This window comes from Eleutherodactylus coqui, chromosome 9 (assembly GCF_035609145.1).
Source record: "Eleutherodactylus coqui strain aEleCoq1 chromosome 9, aEleCoq1.hap1, whole genome shotgun sequence".
NCBI lineage: Eukaryota > Metazoa > Chordata > Amphibia > Anura > Eleutherodactylidae > Eleutherodactylus > Eleutherodactylus coqui.
In genome coordinates, this window is record NC_089845.1 from 159300239 (window position 1) to 159323383 (window position 23145).

Genomic DNA, 23145 nt, shown 5'->3' on the forward strand with positions numbered 1-23145 from the left:
AGGAGACAGTAGTATAGTAGTTATATTCTTGTACATAGGAGACAGTATTATACTAGTTATATTCTTGTACATAGGGGGCAGTAGTATAGTAGTTATATTATTGTACATAGGGGGCAGTATTATAGTAGTTATATTCTTGTACATAGGGGCAGTATTATAGTAGTTATATTCTTGTACATAGGGGGCAGTATTATAGTAGTTATATTCTTGTACATAGGGGGTAGTATTATAGTAGTTCTATTCTTGTACATAGGGAGCAGTATTATAGTAGTTATATTTCTGTACATAGGAGACAGTATTATACTAGTTATATTCTTGTACATAGGGGGCAGTAGTATAGTAGTTATATTGTACATAGGGGGCAGTATTATAGTAGTTATATTCTTGTACATAGTGGGCAGTATTATAGTAGTTATATTCTTGTACATAGGGGGCAGTATTATAGTAGTTATATTCTTGTACATATGGGCAGTATTATAGTAGTTATATTCTTGTACATAGGAGGAAGTATTACAGTAGCTATATTCTTGTACATAGGGGGCAGTATTATAGTAGTTATATTCTTGTACATAGGGGGCAGTTTTATAGTAGTTATATTCTTGTACATAGGGAACAGTATTATAGTAGATATATTCTTGTACATAGGGGGCAGTATTATAGTAGTTATATTCTTGTACATAGAGAACAGTATTATAGTAGATATATTCTTGTACATAGGGAACAGTATTATAGTAGTTATATTCTTGTACATAGGGAACATTATTATAGTAGATATATTCTTGTACATAGGGGGCAGTATTATAGTAGTTATATTCTTGCACATAGGGAGCAGTATTGTAGCAGTTATAGTGTTGCACATGGGAGGCAGTATTATACTAGTAATATAATTGTACATAGGGGGGCAGTATTATAGTAATATTCTTGTACATAGGGGGCAGTATTATAGTAGTTATATTCTTGTACCTGGGGGGCAGTAGTATAGTAGGTTTATTCTTGTACATAGAGGGTAGTATAGTAGGTATATTTTTGTACATAGGAGGCTGTATTATAGTAGTTATATTCTTGTACCTAGGGGGGCAGTATTATAGTAGTTATATTCTTGTACATAGAAGCAGTATTATAGTAGTTATATTTTTGTACATAGGGGACAGTATTATAGTAGTTATATTCTTGTACATAGAGGGCAGTATTATAGTAGATATATTCTTGTACATAGGGAACAGTATTATAGTAGTTATATTCTTGTACATAGGGAACAGTATTATAGTAGTTATATTCTTGTACATAGGGGACAGTATTATAGTAGTTATATTCTTGTACATAGGGGGCAGTATTATAGTAGCTATATTCTTGTACATGGGGCAGTATTATAGTAATATTCTTGTACATAGGGGGCAGTATTATAGTAGTTATATTCTTGTACCTAGGGGGCAGTAGTATAGTAGGTATATTCTTGTACATAGAGGGTAGTATAGTAGGTATATTTTTGTACATAGGAGGCTGTATTATAGTAGTTATATTCTTGTACATAGGAGCAGTATTATACTAGTTATATTCTTGTACCTAGGGGGGCAGTATTATAGTAGTTATATTCTTATACATAGGAGCAGTATTATAGTGGTTATATTCTTGTACATAGGAGCAGTATTATAGTAGTTATATTCTTGTACATAGAAGCAGTATTATAGTAGTTATATTTTTGTACATAGGGGGCAGTATTATAGTAGTTATATTCTTGTACATAGGGGGGAGTATTATAGTAGTTATATTCTTGTACATAGTGGGCAGTATTATAGTAGTTATATTCTTGTACATAGGAGCAGTATTATAGTAGTTATATTCTTGTACATAGGGGCAGTATTATAGTAGTTATATTCTTGTACATAGAGGGCAGTATTATAGTAGTTATATTCTTGTACCTAGGGGGCAATATTATAGTAGTTATATTCTTTTACATAGGGGGCAGTATTATAGTAGTAATCTTGTACAAAGGGGGCAGTATTATAGTAGTTATATTCTTGTACATAGGAGACAGTATTATAGTAGTTATATTCTTGTACATAGGAGGCAGTATTATAGTAGTTATATGCTTGTACATAGGGGGCAGTATTATAGTAGTTATATTCTTGTACATAGGGAGCAGTATTATAGTAGTTATATTCTAGTACACAGGATCAGTATTATAGTAGTTATATTCTTGTACATAGGGGGCAGTATTATAGTAGTTATATTCTTGTACATAGGGGGCAGTATTATAGTAGTTATATTCTTGTACATAGGAGCAGTATTATAGTAGTTATATTCTTGTACATAGGGGCAGTATTATAGTAGTTATATTCTTGTACATAGGGGGCAGTATTATAGTAGTTATATTCTTGTACATAGGGGGCAGTATTATAGTAGTTATATTCTTGTACATAGGGGGCAGTATTATAGTAGTTATATTCTTGTACATAGGGGGCAGTATTATAGTAGTTATATTCTTGTACATAGGGGGCAGTATTATAGTAGTTATATTCTTGTACATAGGGGGCAGTATTATAGTAGTTATATTCTTGTACATAGGGGGCAGTATTATAGTAGTTATATTCTTGTATATAGGGGGCAGTATTATAGTAGTTATATTCTTGTACATAGGGGTCAGTATTATAGTAGTTATATTCTTGTACATAGGGGGCAGTATTATAGTAGTTATATTCTTGTATATAGGGGGCAGTATTAAAGTAGTTATATTCTTGTATATAGGGGGCAGTATTATAGTAGTTCTATTCTTGTACATAGGGGGCAGTATTATGGTAGTTATATTCTTGTACATAGGGGGCAGTATTATAGTAGTTATATTCTTGTACATAGTGGCAGTATTATAGTAGTTATATTCTTGTACATAGAGGGCAGTATTATAGTAGTTATATTCTTGTACCTAGGGGGCAGTATTATAGTAGTTATATTCTTTTACATAGGGGGCAGTATTATAGTAGTAATCTTGTACATAGGGGGCAGTATTATAGTAGTTATATTCTTGCACCTAGGGGGCAGTATTATAGTAGTTATATTCTTGCACATGGGAGGCAGTATTATAGTAGTCATATTCTTGTACGTAGGGGGCAGTATTATAGTAGTTATTTTCTTGTACATGGGGAGCAGTGCTATAGTAGTTATATTCTTCAACATAGGAGCAGTATTATAGTAGTTATATTCTTGTACGTAGGAGCAGTATTATAGTAGATATATTCTTGTACATAGGAGACAGTATTATAGTTATATTCTTGTATATAGGGGGCAGTATTATAGTAGTCATATTCTTGTACATAGGAGACAGTATTATAGTAGTTATATTCTTGTATATAGGGGGCAGTATTATAGTAGTCATATTCTTGTACATATGGAGCAGTATTATAGTAGTTATATTCTCGTACATAGGGGGCAGTATTATAGTAGTTATATTCTCGTACATAGGGAGCAGTATTATAGTAGTTATATTCTCGTACATAGGGAGCAGTATTATAGTAGTTATATTCTTGTACATAGGGAGCAGTATTATAGTAGTTATATTCTTGTACATAGGGGGGCAGTATTATAGTAGTTAATTCTTGTACATAGGGGGCAGTATTATAGTAGTTATATTCTTGTACATAGGGGGCAGTATTATAGTAGTCATATTCTTGTACATAGGAGGCAGTATTATAGTAGTTATATTCTTGTACATAGATGGCAGTATTATAGTAGTTATATTCTTGTACATAGGGGGCAGTATTATAGTAGTTATATTCTTGTACATAGGAGGCAGTATTATAGTAGTTATATTCTTGTACATAGGGGGCAGTATTATAGTAGTTATATTCTTGTACATAGGGAGCAGTATTATAGTAGTTATATTCTAGTACACAGGATCAGTATTATAGTAGTTATATTCTTGTACATAGGAGCAGTATTATAGTAGTTATATTCTTGTAGATAGGAGCAGTATTATAGTAGTTATATTCTTGTATATAGGGGGCAGTATTATAGTAGTTATATTCTTGTACATAGGGGGCAGTATTATAGTAGTTATATTCTTGTACATAGGGGGCAGTATTATAGTAGGTATACTCTTGTACATAGGAGGCAGTATTATAGTAGTTATATTCTTGTACATAGGAGGCAGTATTATAGTAGTTACATACAATAATCTAACTATACTATAATACGTTCAAATGTCAGTGTCAAAATTGACAGCAGCAGTCAGCTTTCACACTGATCACTGCTGTTGCTGGTTGGTGTTAGCCCGCTCTCACTGTTTGACGTGGGATCTGCCCCCATCCCGTTCTGTACAAACCCTGCATTCTTTAACGTAATTGTATGTCCTGGGGCGTGAAACGGTTAACGGGGAATACTTCATGATTTGCGCTATCTACAAAACCGCCGCCCATTATAGAACTTTTTGCACAGGGAGCCGTAAATCCTGATTTTGAGCTGTCGATAATGTGCGAGGCTGAGAGATGTCTCCCCGTCGGCCGTAACTAACGTCCTCGGCCAAGATGAAGAGGACAAGAACCCTAAACATTATCCGCAGATGTTCCTTCCATTGGAGGAGCAGTTAATCTGCTTCATAGGCCGTTCGCCTCGCTATTCACTCGTCCGCCATTCATTCACCCCCACAAGCCGCGCTCATTGTCCGGGAGCTCCGTATCTGCTCTACAACCGCCGGAGGCTCACAGGGGATGGAGAGGATTTGCAGTAGTGCTGCAGAACATTTGCAAGCCGTATGATTAGTGCATTGTATGGGTATGGCGGGGAGGCGAGATAAGGAAAGGGGGGTGGGGGTAGACAAGCTTTTTGGCCAGAGGACTGCTGTGTAAGCACGCGCTTTTCTGCTCGGCCGGCTTTTGAATAGATTTACCAGAAAATGGACTTATTTTCTAATTTTGCGAGCAAAAGGTGAGGCGCCGGCGCCACATTAATCATTATGTAACATTTGCATTAAGTTGTATTCACGATGAAGCTGTGACATATAGTGCGTCCTTCCTGGTATCCGACCTGCGGAGAGTCTCCTCGCTCGGTTCAGTGCCACACAACCTTCTAGGGTGTCCCTTTTCGGTGACAGACCTGGACGTTGCTACGTTGTATCCGGACAAGTCGAGGGATGCTTTACAGAAACCTTCCCTGTACTGTAACGGGATTGTCCGGGGTCTCTTAGCCCCCTCGGTCATTGTGCAGGTGGGCATTCAGCCAATCACAAAGCTTGATGTGCGCTATCACAGAATACTCGCTCGGTACTTGCTATGGGCAAATTAAAAATCGCGTTGCGTTCATATGAACACCTGACGGTTTTAGCCCTTATTCCATTGAAATAGGCTTTATCTGTGTAAGTTTCTTGGGCCGATATCCACTTGTCCGTGTAAATCGGGCCTCATGCAGATTTTTAGGCACTAAACTGTTGGCGGCATATTTTCGAGTTAGGTCATCAATAGTCGATCGGTGGGGATTCGCCGCTTGTGATTCCTGCTGATCGCCAGTTGAAGTGATGGCAGCACTCGCGTAGGCACTACTGCCACTTCAGTCCATAACGGGCACAGCGGTGTACACTGCAGCCTAGTATTGCAGCTTAGTCCCATTTACTTGAATGGGGCTGTGCTGCGCTCAGGTCATGTGACCAATGAATGTAACGTCACTGGCCCGAGAAGAAGCTGTAGCGCCCACTTGATCGTGACTAGAGGATTCTTCACTCACCCGCGACACGTCCATGTTTTAGTTGACGTGTATTTCTCACAATATAGCAAATCTAATGGATATTTGTCTTAAGAACACTGTATTGAGTTGTCCCTTTGTTATTCCTCCTGGAAATGTGCAGTAGAACTGACAACTGGGCGTTACCATGGTACTTCTCGAAAAGGTGTGTTCCTACATGGATGCTTATAGAGCTGATTTAAATGGTCTCACTGTCTAGGAAAACGCCTCCAACTGGTAACACCAAATTTATTCCTACATTTCCAGGAGGCGTAACAGAGGAATGACTCAATGCAACGTTTTAAAACAATATATTCCAGAATTATTATTACGTGAAATGCAAATATTTACTAAATGAAAATGTGGCAGGGGATTCCGAAGGTCCTCCTTAAAGGGGTTGGCCACTGAAGCGGTTCGCAGGTTGGTGGGAGCATTACACGGTGCCATTACTAATACAGGGTCAGGTCATAATGCCGGCGCTATATCTCACTGTCCAGTGCTATATCCTGCTGTCTTATAGTGAAATTACAATAGCGTACTAGAATGGAAGGCATTCATGTGCTACACGATGGCATGGGCCCCTGGGGACCCGGAACACTGATTATAATTTAGTTTTATGGTCCCTGTAAGAGAGAGTAAAACCCAGCTGCAAAGTTGAAGAGCAGCAAGTGAGAAGCAGAAATCCGCTGCTCGTGTCTGTGAGTCCCGTGAGACCGCCGCTATGACAGAAGTGAGGAAACGGAAGTTCTGCTAGGATCGCCTGTGCGAAAGCGGACTGGAAGTGCCTCTTTCCGCTATGATACATGCATGGAGCTGTTAGACGCTGCGGCCGACGCCATCATTGTGGGAGTAACCAGGAGGCGCCGGAAGAACGCCTCTATCGTAGCAGAACTTCTTCTCCTGACTACAGCCATAGCCGTGGTCTCAAGGGACTTAGAGAGACTCGGAGAGCGAATGTCTTCTTCTCATGTGCTACTCTTCAACTAGACAATGCTGGTATATTGCATTACGGGGGCGACAAAACCAGATTGAAACCTCTGTTCCGGGGCCCCCAGGGCCCATGGGGCATACCATCGTGTAGTGCCTCCAAGCCTTCCTGCACAGGGTCGCTGCTGTTATTACAGTATAGGACCCCAGCAGTGAGATATATCACGGGATGCGGATGCTGGACAACGCCCTGTAGCTTACCGCCTCCTCACGGTTCTGTGAGAAGCGACACCTCCGTGTTACAAATGTCTTCTGCGTTCCCTGCGTGATGGTCATGTGTCCCTCCATCCACAGCCATGTGTATGATGGAAACTCCATGCATAGAGTCCACAAGACCCCTGTAGGAAGGGCCGCAGCCTCTCAAAGGTGCTAGGCGGATTATTGCCACATTGACGCTATAGTCACACGCAGGTCATCGCTGCATCACACGATCCACGCCAGATATCGCCACGTACATCCTGCTCGAAGTCCTTGACTGCGCCGCTGTGTTTCCGCCGTCACTTTGCACTTGTTGCTTCGGTTCTGCATGCATTCGTTGACGACCGTTCATCTCCTGTGTAGCCGGCATCGACCTGTGTGAAGGCCATCTAACAGAGCTCTGATCTCACTAGGACCCTCTTGTAGACAGGCCAATCAAGGTGCCTCGGAGGACTAAGGAGATGTCCTTGCAGACGTTTCATGTGATCTTATGGTCGCTCCACAAGTTGTCCCCCACCGCCTCCGTTTACTCAGTCTCATTGGTCACTACACTACAGAAATGTGAGAAGGGATCATGAAGTAGGGAGGACACGAGGCCCCCATTCTCTGGATCAGTGAGGGTCCCAGCGGTCCGCTGCCCACCAACCTATCCGTTTATACCCATCCGGTGGATAGGTGAAAACCTGTAATTTAATCCATGGCCCACAACGCGCCTTTAACCAAAATAATCAGATGTGCACCAAGAAATCATCCAAATAAGGTCTTCCTTTCATACAGCTGGACTCTGTCACAATGTATCAGTGCAGGTAGAATCAATCCGCTTGATGTTCATCACAGAGGATTATATAGACTGCATACAATTCTAGCTAAATCAGCAGGAATAAGCATCTTCCACACTCCGGACACGAGGACCCATTCAAAGGCAGCAAGCAGAGATCCTGAAAATGTTATGAATGTAGAATTATAGATAAAGCATTATTAAAAATCACGGGACTGGTGTCCTACAGGATGAGGCGCACAAATAACGGCACCGAATTTCAGGTTGTGTCCCAACCAGGATATCCGATTTAGCTCTGTCACATGGCCATAAGCGCATTTGCACAATGGGCGTATTTGCGTGCGCATGTGCGTGTTTTACTGTACTTTACATGCGCTAACCAGGTGCAAAACACCCACACCTGCTCCCTCCCATTCATTGACATGGTCAAGTTAATTAGGTCTATGTGCGATTTTCGTATTTTTTTCCGTAACCTGAATTTGTGCGTGAAATACGCTTACGTGAACGACCTTATTGAAGTGCATGGGTGTGATTCACTGTGTATTGTGCACGCAAAACACTGCGCAAAGACGGTCACATGACACAGGCCTTAGAATAGCGGTAAAGTGGAGATGACAGAACATTCTGTATTATGCAAAGAGCAATGGTGGATGCTGTGATGTTGGATGTCTGTAACTATGGAAACAGATGTGTTCTCATATCACAACAGGTAGACGGGAAAACAAAGATTTTTACAAATATATATTATTAGATTAATGTCCACATTGAAAGTGCGCACCATGAAGTCATCTCCGTACACAGCCACCGCCATGGCTTTCCTACGGGGGATCAATACTAACGTGATCCGAGAGGAAAACTCTCCTGTCCTCAAAGCAGGTCATCGCTGCATCACAAGAGCAGACACGAAGTGAATCTGAGCAGGGGGTTGGAGCAGATGACTCTGGAGGTCCCGTCCAACTCTATCATTCTATACTACCTCTACCTCAGTGTCCCTCCATGTACAAGAACATAACTACTCAAATACTGCCCCCTATTTACAAGAATATAACTACTATAATACTGCTCCCTATTTACAAGAATATAACTACTATAATACTGCCCCCTATTTACAAGAATATAACTACTCAAATACTGCCCCTATGTACAAGAATATAACTACTATAATACTGCCCCCTATGTACAAGAATATAACTACTATAATACTGCCCCCTATGTACAAGGATATAACTACTATAATACTGCCCCCTATGTACAAGTATAGAACTACTATAATACTGCTCCTATGTACAAGAATATAACTACTATAATACTGCCCCCTATGTACAAGAATATAATTACTATAATACTGCCTCCTATGTACAAGAATATAACTACTATAATACTGCCCCCTATGTGTAAGAATATAACTACTATAATACTGCCCCCTATGTACAAGTATAGAACTACTATAATACTGCTCCTATGTACAAGAATATAACTACTATAATACTGCCCCCTATGTACAAGAATATAACTACTATAATACTGCCCCCTATGTACAAGAATATAACTACTATAATACTGCCTCCTATATACAAGAATATAACTACTATAATACTGCCCCCTATGTACAAGAATATACCTACTATAATACTGCCCCCTATGTACAAGAATATAACTACTATAATACTGCTCCCTATGTACAAGAATATAACTACTATAATACTGCCCCTTATGTACAAGAATATAACTACTATAATACTGCCCCCTATGTACAAGAATATAACTACTATAATACTGCCCCCTAGGTACAAGAATATAACTACTATAATACTGCCCCCATGTACAAGTATATAACTACTATAATACTGCCTCCTATGTACAAGAATATAACTACTATAATACTGCCTCCTATGTACAAGAATAGAACTACTATAATACTGCCCCCTATGTACAAGAATATAACTACTATAATACTGCCCCCTAAGTACAAGAATATAACTACTATAATACTGCCCTCTATGTACAAGAATATAACTACTATAATACTGCCCCCTATGTACAAGAATATAACTACTATAATACTGCCCCCTATGTACAAGAATATAACTACTATAATACTGCCCCTTATGTACAAGAATATAACTACTATAATACTGCCCCCTATGTACAAGAATATAACTACTATAATACTGCCCCCTATGTACAAGTATATAACTACTATAATAGTGCCCCCTATGTACAAGACTATAACTACTATAATACTGCCCCCTATATACAAGAATATAACTACTATAATACTGCCCCCTATGTACAAGAATATAACTACTATAATACTGCCCCCTATGTACAAGAATATAACTACTATAATACTGCCCCCTATGTACAAGAATATAACTACTATAATACTGCCCCCTATGTACAAGAATATAACTACTATAATACTGCCTCCTATGTACAAGAATATAACTACTATAATACTGCCCCCTATGTACAAAAATATATAACTACTATAATACGACCTCCTATGTACAAGAATATAACTACTATAATACTGCCCCCTATGTACAAGAATATAACTACTATAATACTGCCCCCTATGTACAAGAATATAACTACTATAATACTGCTCCTATGTACAAGAATATAACTACTATAATACTGCCCTCTATGTACAAGAATATAACTACTATAATACTGCCCCCTATGTACAAGAATATAACTACTATAATACTGCCCCCTATGTACAAGAATATAACTACTATAATACTGCCCCCTATGTACAAGAATATAACTACTATAATACTGCTCCCTATATACAAGAATATAACTACTATAATACTGCCTGCTATGTACAAGAATATAACTACTATAATACTGCCCCCTATGTACAAGAATATAACTACTATAATACTGCCCTCTATGTACAAGAATATAACTACTATAATACTGCCCCCTATGTCCAAGAATATAACTACTATAATAGTGCCCTCCTATGTGCAAGATTATAACTACTATAATACTGCTCCCCATGTACAAGAATATAACTACGTGTATGAAGGGTCTTGGGAGAATACCTGGGGACGTTTCCTTGGTAAGCCCAGCTGTGAGTGCCACAGACACTGGGCTGCTAGGCCAGTCTCCGAAGTGTGTGGCTGTGTCTTTTATACAGATCTGTGGATAGAGATACGAAGGCCGACTACACGCGGGCGAGGGGCGACGTCTGTGACGTAGGCCGACTACACGCGGGCGAGGGGCGACGTCTGTGACGGAGGCCGACTACACGCGGGCGAGGGGCGACGTCTGTGACGGAGGCCGACTACACGCGGGCGAGGGGTGACGTCTGTGACGGAGGCCGACTACACGCGGGCGAGGGGCGACGTCTGTGACGGAGGCCGACTACACGCGGGCGAGGGGCGACGTCTGTGACGGAGGCCGACTACACGCGGGCGAGGGGCGAAGTCGGGCCGAGAGCCTTGCAATGTATTTAAGGTTACATAGAAATCAATCGGCGATACGTTGCATGGAATGTGACATAATGGCACGTGCCACAATTTTTTTTTTTTACTTGTGGCATCGCAGTGAGGGGAGCACTCGCTCCTCTGTATGACTCCATTCTTCAGACTAGAGTTCTCATTTGCGCTCGTGTGAACCCAGCCCGATGAGCGACTCTTTGCTTGGTGTAAATAGGCAGTCGTTCATCTCTGAATGGATGCGGGCGCCTGGAAGCGATCTCCGCCCGCTCTGCCGCCATTCACTGAACGTGCGTTGGCCATATTTGTCCCATGTAAGTTACCCTTGGGGTGCGTTCACACACAGCGGAAACCCCGTACAGTTTACACATCTAATGCCTCCTCAGACTCTCAGATTCAGCTGTGACTCTGCAGCTGACTTCGTCCGGAACACAATGGCGCTATTTTCACCTCCGTGTATTGAGCGCTCGCTGCCAGCAGCACAAGTGCAGCGTGCACGGCTCCTGGCGAACACTACCGAGCACTGCCATCTATCCCCGGTGCCCGGTCGCCCACTTCAACATAAGTTCACCACCTGCAGCGCTCAGTAGCCATTGCCAGGTGATGCTGTGCGCTGCGCTCTTCACGCAGACATTGTTCGGAGGTGAGAAGAGCGCTGAAATCGCCTGCGGATCCGCAGCTAAATCAGAGCTCCGTACTAACGGCGATTCGAAATGTCCACTGTAATTGGTTAAAGAAAAGAATCTGTGTAAAGATACCGCCCTGTGAGCTCTTGGCCTCTACACATCGAAATACTCATCCAGATCCGCTGACGCACATTGTGATGTTCCTTAGACTGGGTTCGCGTACGGGGCTGATTTGCCATGGAAACTCCATGCGGAATTTCGCCGCGGCAAATCCGCATGTGGACGCTAATCCCAGGATTAGCCAGCCATGTGGACGAGATTTCTCAGAAATGTCGTCCACACGGGACGGAAAATCCGCTGCAGCTAAACTGGCAGAAGCCGACACAGCATGTTAATTTTTTTCCCCCCCACTGCGGCCGCGCTCTCCTCTCTGGGAGCACCAGCCGCAGTGGAAGAGCGAGCGTCCGGGCCGCCTCAAAACCGCCACGGGTTTTGAAGCAGCGGTTCTCCCGGCGGAAATCTCGCGTTTTTTTGCTGCGGCCAGACCGCGGTATTTCCGCCGGGAATCCGCCCAGTGAGAACCCAGCCGTATAGTCATAAAGCCAAAAAACGACAAAACGGAAAAAGAAACTGAACTTTTTATTTCCATAATATATATTTTAAATACGGATCAGAGGGGAAAAAGTGTTGTGACGAGCGGGACACGTTTACCCCTTACAGATCAGCGGGCACAAGCGCATTGTGGCGCCAATCATGGTTCGAAATAAGTGCCGCAATCCGCAGTATGACATCCCCTTATCTGCTGCTGTAGTCCTGTCCTTCCACCCCCTCCTCTACCATCAGACTACACAGGGTTTGCTCGTAGTCTGTAGCCATGGAGACACACAGACCTGCGTAGGAGCTGCGGAGAACATTCTAGACTTCTTGCTAAGTTGCTGCAGCTGGATTAGAGCAGTAAGCAGACGTTGCTGAAGTCTGCACCCCCTGACGTAATCACTTCTTCCTGCTCCCTAAAACTTTCTGCTACAACTTATCTTTCCTTCTTGACCTTGCCTGCAGTCTCCGCCGTGCGTTCTGTTTACGGAGGGCGGTTGTTTAATGTAAATTGCGCATTATGTATTCAGCGTGCGCTGTGCACGGCCCCGCGCTGAGGTGCTTCACAGAGATGATCCTCGCTGGCCATCCTCCTCTACTTAACGCCTCCATGGAGAGCCCGCAGCCGTCTCTCCTCCACCACAGCAGGAGGGGCGCTGATAATTACCCTAATGAAGTGACGTTCGCCTCCTGTTTATTAAGCGGAGGGAAGTTTGCTGAACAATGTGAAATTCCTCCTCTTATTTGTTTTTAATGAGAGTTCTCCGATGAAGCGTGGCTTAAGCGGCGTTGTGGGGATCGTACAGGCGAGCGGCGTTACATAACGGCGTTTTACTGTAGCTAATATCTACAGCGCTGGGTTTAATAAGGGGTCACATGACCGGCATCCCTCTGCATTGGAGCAACAGCTACCATTCATGATACATAGTGATTAGATTGGGACTTTCTGCTGACCTGGAGTGAAGTAACGCTTGCCGGCCCCTTTTGCTAGCTGTGGACCTGCCAAAACTCAATTAGCGCAGTAAATCCACGAAAAAAGCCGCATCGCAGTCGGCGCCGATCGTATGGATCGCGACACAGATTTTATTATGGGTTTTTCTACAGCAGATCCGCCACGGGTGACAGCGCCCTGATGGGATCTGCACATGGGGCATTTTTGATGTGGGTCTGACGTGGCGTTCACAGCTGCGAACTGCCCCACTTATTGAATGGGGATCTGCGCCATAGTCTATTCAGGGCAGGTTTTAAATCCGCTTGCGGAACAAGTAACTAGCAGAATGTCCAAAGTTGAGAAACATGAAAATCCGTGTAGAAAAACTATCTTACAGAAATTTTTGACATCATTTTCATTGAAACCTGCATCAAAAACGTAACGCAGACCGTGTGGACGCAAACCTTTTGTATGTTCACAGAATCCATATTGGATACCACGGCAGGAACTGCCTAAATCTTACACTGATTGTTGGGTAAAGGTTTGTTGGTAGATGTGACCCGCAGTCCTATGCAAGACTGCAGATAATGTAGTAATGTGTCGTGCAGTCCTACATAACACCCCAGATAACCAAGAGTGATAACTCTCCGTGGACAGATAATGTAGTAGACATGACCCGCAGTCCTATGTAACACCACAGATAACCAATAGTGATAACTCTCCGTGGACAGATAATGTAGTAGATATGACCTGCAGTCCTATGTAACACCACAGATAACCAAGAGTGATAACTCTCCGTGGACAGATAATGTAGTAGACATGACCCGCAGTCCTATGTAACACCCCAGATAACCAATAGTGATAACTCTCCGTGGACAGATAATGTAGTAGACATGACCCGCAGTCCTATGTAACACCCCAGATAACACAGTGATACCCTGTAAGTGTAGGAGATAATCTTATCTGCAGTCCAATGTAAGAATTCAGACCACATGGAGAAAACCCGTGTCCCAACTCTTGATGTTTAAGGGGCATAAGGCTGGCTGCAACCGAAGGATTTGCATTGCGGAATCCGCGGTCGGCGTCCGCACCAAATATTCAAAGCATGCCTGGGAAAATTGCTTCTTCCTGCATAATCGCAGAAACGAATTGTTTACGGAGGAAGAATCGCAGTTTGCTCTTATTTTAGTGCGGCGTCCACACGGGTGGCTTCCATTGAAGTCAGTAGAAGCTGTCCGATCCACGGCCCGTCCACAATTGACATTGCAAAAAGTCACAGATTCTGTGTCATCGCCTAGCGACGGCGACCCGTCCGGACCATCCGCAGTACAGAAAATACAGGTATGCGCGGACGCCCGACGGACAGGGGTGGAGTCCCTGCATGCAGAATCTTACTTGTTCGTGTGCCGGCGGCCTAAATGGCTCAATAGAGGGGCAGATCTGCCTTTACTACCCCGCTCCTTGGGGTTTCCTCACCGCAGACAAGCCGATGTGCGAGGCCGTCTGTCTTTTGTGACTGTCGTACTACATAACTGACTGGCTGGCGGAAGAGAGCGCTGGCTAATTACAGTCTCAGCCACTGGGTCATGGCTGTATAATTACACCTGCTGCTGCACATTATGGCTGTACGAGCGCGGACGGACAGCTTACGTAACGGCGGCGCCGGCAGTCGGGGGGCCCGCTTTGTTTTTGCTGTATATTTGCTGCTCTCGATGGGCAATCACAGCACAAGTTGTACCTGGTAGATGGAAACATTGAAGGCTCGTAGCGCAAAACCTGACCACGAGCGGGTTCGTCTAATTATTACCGTGCGGGAATGATTAGCGCCGTACAATAGTCTCTAATCTCATATTACGAAACCGCAAGACGCAGCGCGGCGGCACATCTCACATTCTGATTACAAGATGTCCAACTATTACTTATCGCTGGATGGTTAGTTTATATTACTTGCTTTTATACTCCAGTCACCCCCAGAGCTGCGTTCACTATTTAGCTGGTTTCCTGTTGGCTCTCAGGCTGCAGGATGTCATAACGCCTTTCTGGCCCCTGCTGCTTCAAAAGATGTCTTTTGAGCAAAAATTGTTGTGTTCTTTACAGGGCAAGGTGATCGATCACCTTGCGCTCCGAGCGGAGGATGCAGAAGACAGGTGGGGCCGCTTGTCTTCTGCATCCAGTTGCTCTCTGCTTGGAGCACTTAGCTGTTATACAGCTTAGCACTCCAAGCAGTGTATGCAGAACACAGCTGGAGCGCTATGTTCTTCATACCCTAGCTGTTCACGGTATACAGCTGTGCGCTCGGAGCGGGGTATAGAGAACACAGCTGGAGCTCTGTGTTCTTCATACCCCGCCTGTGTTCAGGGAGCGCTCAGCTGGTATACAGCTGTGCGCTCGGAGCGGGGTATAGAGAACACAGCTGGAGCTCTGTGTTCTTCATACCCCGCCTGTGTTCAGGGAGCAGGGTACAGCTGAAACAATAGTATCAGCTGTATCCCGCTGTGAATTCCTAATAACCGATCAGCGACTGGTTAATGAAAACTGTCCGATGTCAGTGCAGTTACACACAACGATTATCGCTCAAAGGACGGCTTTGAGCGAGAATCGTGTCTAAATCAGCCTTAATGCCCAAGTCACAGCTAGAGCTGCAATTGACAATCTAAGGACTTCCTGCTTCCTCTACTGTGGTGCATCATGGGAGATGCAGAATAAGCGTCATACGCAATGTATCTGCTAATTTTATAGTACAGTCACAGCTGAAGCTGCATCCACTATTCTACTGTTTTCCTGTTAGCTCCCTGCTGAGTTTAGTGTTTGCTGTGGTGACTTACTGCCAATTTACTACCTGGTTACATTTTAATTATACTATTCCTCTGCTCTAGTCACACCCAGAGCTGCATTTACCAGTCTACTGATTTCCTGTCAGTACTTTTCTTGCTATTGCTTAAGGCCCATGTAGACACTGCGATTATCGCTCAAAATTTCCTCAAAAGCCATCTTTTGAGCGATAATCATTGCGTGTAAATGTGCCCATCTTTCACTGTTCTGCCAAACAACGGATATCAGTTTGGCTTGAATTCAGTTCAGAAGAACAGCTGATAAGATGGACCGTATGCTGTGTTCTGCCCGGGGACCGCTGATAACAGCTGATTACATTCCTTTTGTTCTGCCAGTGGGGCTGACAGCTGAGACAAAGCATTCAGAGAACAGCAGGCGGTCCTCTGTATATATTCAGCTCCTGGCGGCTCACAGGCTGCTAATTGGTACTAATGGCCATTAGTACCAATTAGTAGATTATGCAAAATGATCGCTCAAAAGCCATCTTTTGTGTCTAAATGGCCCTTTACTTGCCTGCACAGAGCACCCCCTGCTGCGGTGGTGGGTTATGGCAGGGGGGTCCGCTTCTCTTATGTGAACATCATGTCACATTTAACCCCTTAGTGACGCGACAACATTTGGCAGATTTTCATCTCCACTTTCCCAAAGCCATATGTTTTGTTTTTCCGCCGACATAGAAGCTTGTGTTGTGTGGTCAGCTGTAGCTTTTATTGGTGCCATTCTTGGGGTGCAAATAGTGTATTGTATAACGCCTATTAATTGTTTTGGAGGGCGGCGGGGGGGGGGGGGGGGGACACTCAATTCTGCCACAAATGATACATGATGATGCATGGTTGATGCTGTAAAAAGTTGCAGAATAAGTATGTATTTTCCCTCCCGTACCTCAAAAATAAAATTATGTCTTACAACACATTTTATGTACCCAAACCTACATTATATGTGCCCAAAGATGGTGCCAACGAAAACTACAGCTCACCACAAAAAAAAAAACAAGCCCTCATACGGCCGTGCCGACGGAAATTGAGGTCATGGATTTTCAAAGTGGAGATGAAAATCCGCCAAAAATTGTTGTGTCCTAATGGCCAAGGTGTGCAAAAAACTTTTTTTGCTGTTTTTTTATGTGCTGTTTTTTTTCTTTTTTTTTTTTTCTTTTTCTCTTTATAAAACCAAGTTTGTATGTGTAATATATATATATATATATATATATATATATATATATATATATATAATATATATATATATATATATATATATATATATATATATATAATATATAAAATTTATTATTATTTTTGTTTTTTAATGGCCCCGTAGGGTACTTGAACTTTCAATTCTATGATCGCTCTGATAATACATTGCAGTACTACTCTACTGCAGTACATTATCGCAAACCATGGCAACCCATCATCCCTCTGCCAGTACATAAGGGAGGGCCGATAATGTCAGAGCGAGCACCCTACCTTTGTCAACATTGACAGCATGTAAAGGGTTAACAGCAGGAGGCTGGCTGTCACAGTGACATCTAAAGCTGCATCCGTTCTGTTGGCTGTCATCCTGTGCGATCTGCCATCATCCATTACAGCAGAGAAGTGCTGCACTGTTCAGGCCATCATGTTACACTCGGATCATTAATCTTGTGCTCTAGTCACAGCCAAAGCTGCATTCATCGATTTTGCTTCTGATTGGTGCTCAGGCTCCAAAAGCATTTTTTTTCCCTTGATTTCCTCCTGTCTTTAGTACCTGCGCAGAGCACCCAGCATCATGGTGCATTCTGGGAGAAGCAGTATGTACATCCTTCTGCTAGAATGACGCCATGCAGCAAGCCGTGGCATCTTAAATAGCCCAGCTCGTGTAGAACAGTGTTTTGGGAGTGTATCTAGCAGCAAGGTGCTAACATAGTCCAAGTGGCAGACATCAGAATTGTGGATGCAGCTCTGGATGTGACTAGAGGAGATAATTTGATAGGTGTGGCGTTACTCTTGTAACTGGCTTCTCCTTGTTTTTAGGCATTTCACACAGCAAGAAACCAATAACACCATCACTTCCTGCACCAAATCTATTCGCCAGCTGTCCGAGATTGTGAGAGGCTCCACCCGGGTAAGTCTTTGTCGCGGTCTGTTCTGCACACAATTTCATTTTATGCCCATTGCATGGCGTGGCGCGGTCGGCACGGTGTCGGAGGTTAACGGCACTTTGCAAATATCTGCCTCGTCTGACTCTGAGCCATTGGGCGCCCGCAGCGCAGTGGTCACTGGGCAGACATGAGGGGGCAAATATTGACCCCCATCAACTCAAGTTTATCTACCGTGGTTTTCCATCACAACCAATCACTGAGCAGCCGTTCTCTAAGAGACACTAATTAATATATATATATATATATATATATATATATATATATATATATATATATATATAATATAATATAATATGGGTAAACGTGGTCTGCGCCAAATTTGCAAACTGTAAAATTAGTATTGCAATGGTCCTGGCCGAATGCAGTGCAGAATTTATTAAAGACGTCAGCCTTTAACCCCTTCCCCCCCAGGGACTATATTTTCGTCCTGGGTGAGAAGAGGTCCATGCGAAGGGGTGTTCAGTTATGCCCTTTGGGGTTTAGGATCTGAGCCCACACCATCCACAGCGGGCATCAGCTGTGACTGATGGCCATCTCCCTGCAACAGTGGGAATCCACTGTTAACACCTTACATGTGATCAGTGTTGGTCGCAGACTGTAAAGTGTTCACAGGGGGCGCATGCTGTCTCTGTGACGTCATCGGCCCTCCAACATGTAAACGGGCCAATGGGGGGGGGGGAGGTTGTGCAACCCCTTTAAGAGGAATATGTCCGCCATGTATAGCGCCATATGTGCTGTTTTGGTACATTTGCATTTGGTTGTATTTGATATATTTTTGCTGCTTCATTAACTTCTGCATCTTGTGAAACTAGTGATACGTTTTTGTTGTGTTTTCCTGATTGTCGCAGTTTCTTTAGTTTTTCTTTTTTCTGGTGTCTTGTAGCAAGATCGTCTGCAGCTGGACAGACTGAAGAGCCAGTTATCAGAGTCCATCCAGCGCTATGGCGCCGTGCAAAAGGTAAGACACCAGCTTCCCATGTGACCATTTGTGTTTTGTCAGGTGATTGGACCGAGCTTGCAGTACCTTTCTCAGCCACTACACTGTGTGGAGTTGTGCTAACCAGCAGGGGTGCCGGGCGGTGAACCCCCACTGATCTGTGGATCAGTCATCCACGTTGCAGTCCAGAATAGCCCTTTAAGGTGTAGCTATGGTTTTAGAAAACTTTTGAGAAGTCAAAAGTTTTGATTGGTGAGAGTCCGACTGCTGAGATCCCTACTGATCACTAAAGCGAAGAGGGACGAGCCGAGTGCTAAGACCCCTACTGATCACTAAAGCGAAGAGGGACGAGCCGAGTGCTAAGACCCCTACTGATCACTAAAGCGAAGAGGGATGAGCCGAGTGCTGAGATCCCTACTGATCACTAAAGCGAAGAGGGACGAGCCGAGTGCTGAGACTCCTACTGATCACTAAAGCGAAGAGGGACGAGCCGAGTGCTGAGATCCCTACTTATCACTGAAGCAAAGAGGGACGAGCCGAGTGCTGAGACCACTACTGATCACTAAAGCAAAGAGGGACGAGCCGAGTGCTGAGACCACTACTGATCACTAAAGCGAAGAGGGACGAGCCGAGTGCTGAGACCACTACTGATCACTAAAGCAAAGAGGGACGAGCCGAGTGCTGAGATCCTTACTGATCACTAAAGCGAAGAGGGACGAGCCGAGTGCTGAGATCCCTATTGATCACTAAAGCGAAGAGGGACGAGCCGAGTGCTGAGATCCCTATTGATCACTAAAGCGAAGAGGGACGAGCCGAGTGCTGAGATCCCTACTGGTCACTAAAGCGAAGAGGGACGAGCCGAGTGCTGAGATCCCTACTGATCACTAAAGAGAAGAGGGACGAGCCGAGTGCTGAGATCCCTACTGATCACTAAAGAGAAGAGGGACGAGCCGAGTGCTGAGACCCCTACTGATCACTAAAGCGAAGAGGGACGAGCCGAGTGCTGAGATCCCTATTGATCACTAAAGCAAAGAGGGACGAGCCGAGTGCTGAGATCCCTACTGGTCACTAAAGCGAAGAGGGACGAGCCGAGTGCTGAGATCCCTACTGATCACTAAAGAGAAGAGGGACGAGCCGAGTGCTGAGATCCCTACTGATCACTAAAGAGAAGAGGGACGAGCCGAGTGCTGAGACCCCTACTGATCACTAAAGCGAAGAGGGACGAGCCGAGTGCTGAGATCCCTACTGATCACTAAAGCGAAGAGGGACGAGCCGAGTGCTAAGACCCCTACTGATCACTAAAGCGAAGAGGGACGAGCCGAGTGCTAAGACCCCTACTGATCACTAAAGCGAAGAGGGACGAGCCGAGTGCTGAGATCCCTACTGATCACTAAAGCGAAGAGGGACGAGCCGAGTGCTGAGACTCCTACTGATCACTAAAGCGAAGAGGGACGAGCCGAGTGCTGAGATCCCTACTTATCACTGAAGCAAAGAGGGACGAGCCGAGTGCTGAGACCACTACTGATCACTAAAGCAAAGAGGGACGAGCCGAGTGCTGAGACCACTACTGATCACTAAAGCGAAGAGGGACGAGCCGAGTGCTGAGACCACTACTGATCACTAAAGCGAAGAGGGACGAGCCGAGTGCTGAGATCCTTACTGATCACTAAAGCGAAGAGGGACGAGCCGAGTGCTGAGATCCCTATTGATCACTAAAGCGAAGAGGGACGAGCCGAGTGCTGAGATCCCTATTGATCACTAAAGCGAAGAGGGACGAGCCGAGTGCTGAGATCCCTACTGGTCACTAAAGCGAAGAGGGACGAGCCGAGTGCTGAGATCCCTACTGATCACTAAAGAGAAGAGGGACGAGCCGAGTGCTGAGATCCCTACTGATCACTAAAGAGAAGAGGGACGAGCCGAGTGCTGAGACCCCTACTGATCACTAAAGCGAAGAGGGACGAGCCGAGTGCTGAGACCCCTACGGATCACTAAAGCGAAGAGGGACGAGCCGAGTGCTGAGATCCCTACTTATCACTGAAGCAAAGAGGGACGAGCCGAGTGCTGAGACCACTACTGATCACTAAAGCAAAGAGGGACGAGCCGAGTGCTGAGACCACTACTGATCACTAAAGCGAAGAGGGACGAGCCGAGTGCTGAGACCACTACTGATCACTAAAGCGAAGAGGGACGAGCCGAGTGCTGAGACCACTACTGATCACTAAAGCGAAGAGGGACGAGCCGAGTGCTGAGATCCTTACTGATCACTAAAGCGAAGAGGGACGAGCCGAGTGCTGAGACCCCTACTGGTCACTAAAGCGAAGAGGGACGAGCCGAGTGCTGAGATCCCTATTGATCACTAAAGCGAAGAGGGACGAGCCGAGTGCTGAGATCCCTACTGGTCACTAAAGCGAAGAGGGACGAGCCGAGTGCTGAGATCCCTACTGATCACTAAAGCGAAGAGGGACGAGCCGAGTGCAGAGATCTCTACTGATCACTAAAGTGAAGGGGGACGAGCCGAGTGCTGAGATACCTAATAATCACTAAAGCGAAGGGGGACGAGCCGAGTGCTGAGATCCCTACTGATCACTAAAGCGAACAGGGACGAGCCGAGTGCTGAGACCCCTGCTGATCACTAAAGCGAAGGGGGACGAGCTCTCAGCTGAGTGACGGTGCCCACCTACCTCTGTGCTCAGCTCTGCCTCGAGAGGCATGTTAGCAGTATACACACGCCACTTACCTTGTGCCTCCGAAGGGGCGCAGTGAGTAATCGATCAGCTCTTGTCTGCCGGATCCCACCAATCAATACCTCAGGTTCGTTTCTAGGGCACTTGATGAGTTTTCTGGGACTACAGGGGCAAACTTTAACCCTTTCCAATCCACTGTCTGACGTCTAAAGACATTCGAATTGAAGGCTGTACAGTTTCTGATGTTGGAAGACGTCTGGCAGGGTATTCTTACTATATAATACTGGCAGTTTTGTTGTCAGGGGCCTCTCCCGCATGTCCAATACCGCAGTGCTGGCTCTAGCCAGCAGGTGGCACCATTGTATAATGGCAGAAGGAGAAAACCCCCTAGGAAACCCTGAATCTAAAATTGGATTGCAAAGGGTTAAAGTAACTCTGAAACCAATAGAGGCGATCACTGGTGGCTGTCAAATAGCTGATGGCATGAAGCGGACCCCGCTTCCGTGCCCGCTCCATACACATTTCACGAACGCCCGTCATAAATTTATATTAAGCGGCTGTGAAGTGGTCAAAGAGGACTCGGCAACCCTGCTAATAAACAGAACATAACATTGGAGCATGTTTTTGGTTGTCCTCTGTTATTCCTCCTGGAAATTTGACTAAAAAAATTGACATGTCGCAGAATTGAATAAAGTGCAGTACAAGGCGACAAAAAGCTGGGCTTAACAAAAGCTAACAGTGGAGGAAACCCACCGAGACCCTTGTCATCCTGCGCCAGCTAATGGGGGAGAACGGCAGGAGACAGCGCAGAGTTCATTCATGGCAGCCAGTGACATCCGCAGTCCCCGTGCCGATCCCCTCCTGACCTATATTGCGATTTATATGTAGACATTCTCTGCCAAGCATTCATCTGCCCCAGCGTTTCCCCAACTCCAGTCCTCAGGGAGCCCCAACAGGTCCTGTCGTCAGGATTTCCTCAGTGTTGCATAGGTGATGTAATTATTGTCAGTCCTCAGACTTGCCGCAGGTTGTCTTTACTATAGCATATCCTGCAAATATGACCTGTTGGGCGTCCATGAGGACTGGAGTTTGGGAAATACTACTCTACCCTGCACACTTACCTTGGAGTCACCCATCTTTACGTCAAAGGGGTGTGTCACTATAAAAGTCAGCAGTGGAAAGGCAATGATAACACCCAGTTGGCAGTTTATTCAAAAGTTTACAGTAGGAGCAACAGAGGGACGGCACAGTGCAGAATTCTTTAAAAAAAAAACTTTATTTAGAAT

General features: G+C 44.5%; 1 protein-coding gene across 3 annotated transcripts in view; it reads left to right on the top strand.

The window, feature by feature from the left end:
- The window catches only part of TSNARE1 (t-SNARE domain containing 1), a 278259-nt gene that overhangs the window by 96590 nt on the left and 158524 nt on the right, over window positions 1–23145 (top strand). For all 3 annotated transcript variants that reach the window (XM_066578729.1, XM_066578728.1, XM_066578730.1), the window contains exons 6-7: window positions 18111–18201; window positions 19122–19196. In XM_066578729.1, the coding sequence (XP_066434826.1) occupies window positions 18111–18201; window positions 19122–19196 (166 nt within the window). The remainder of the gene's footprint in view (window positions 1–18110; window positions 18202–19121; window positions 19197–23145) is intronic.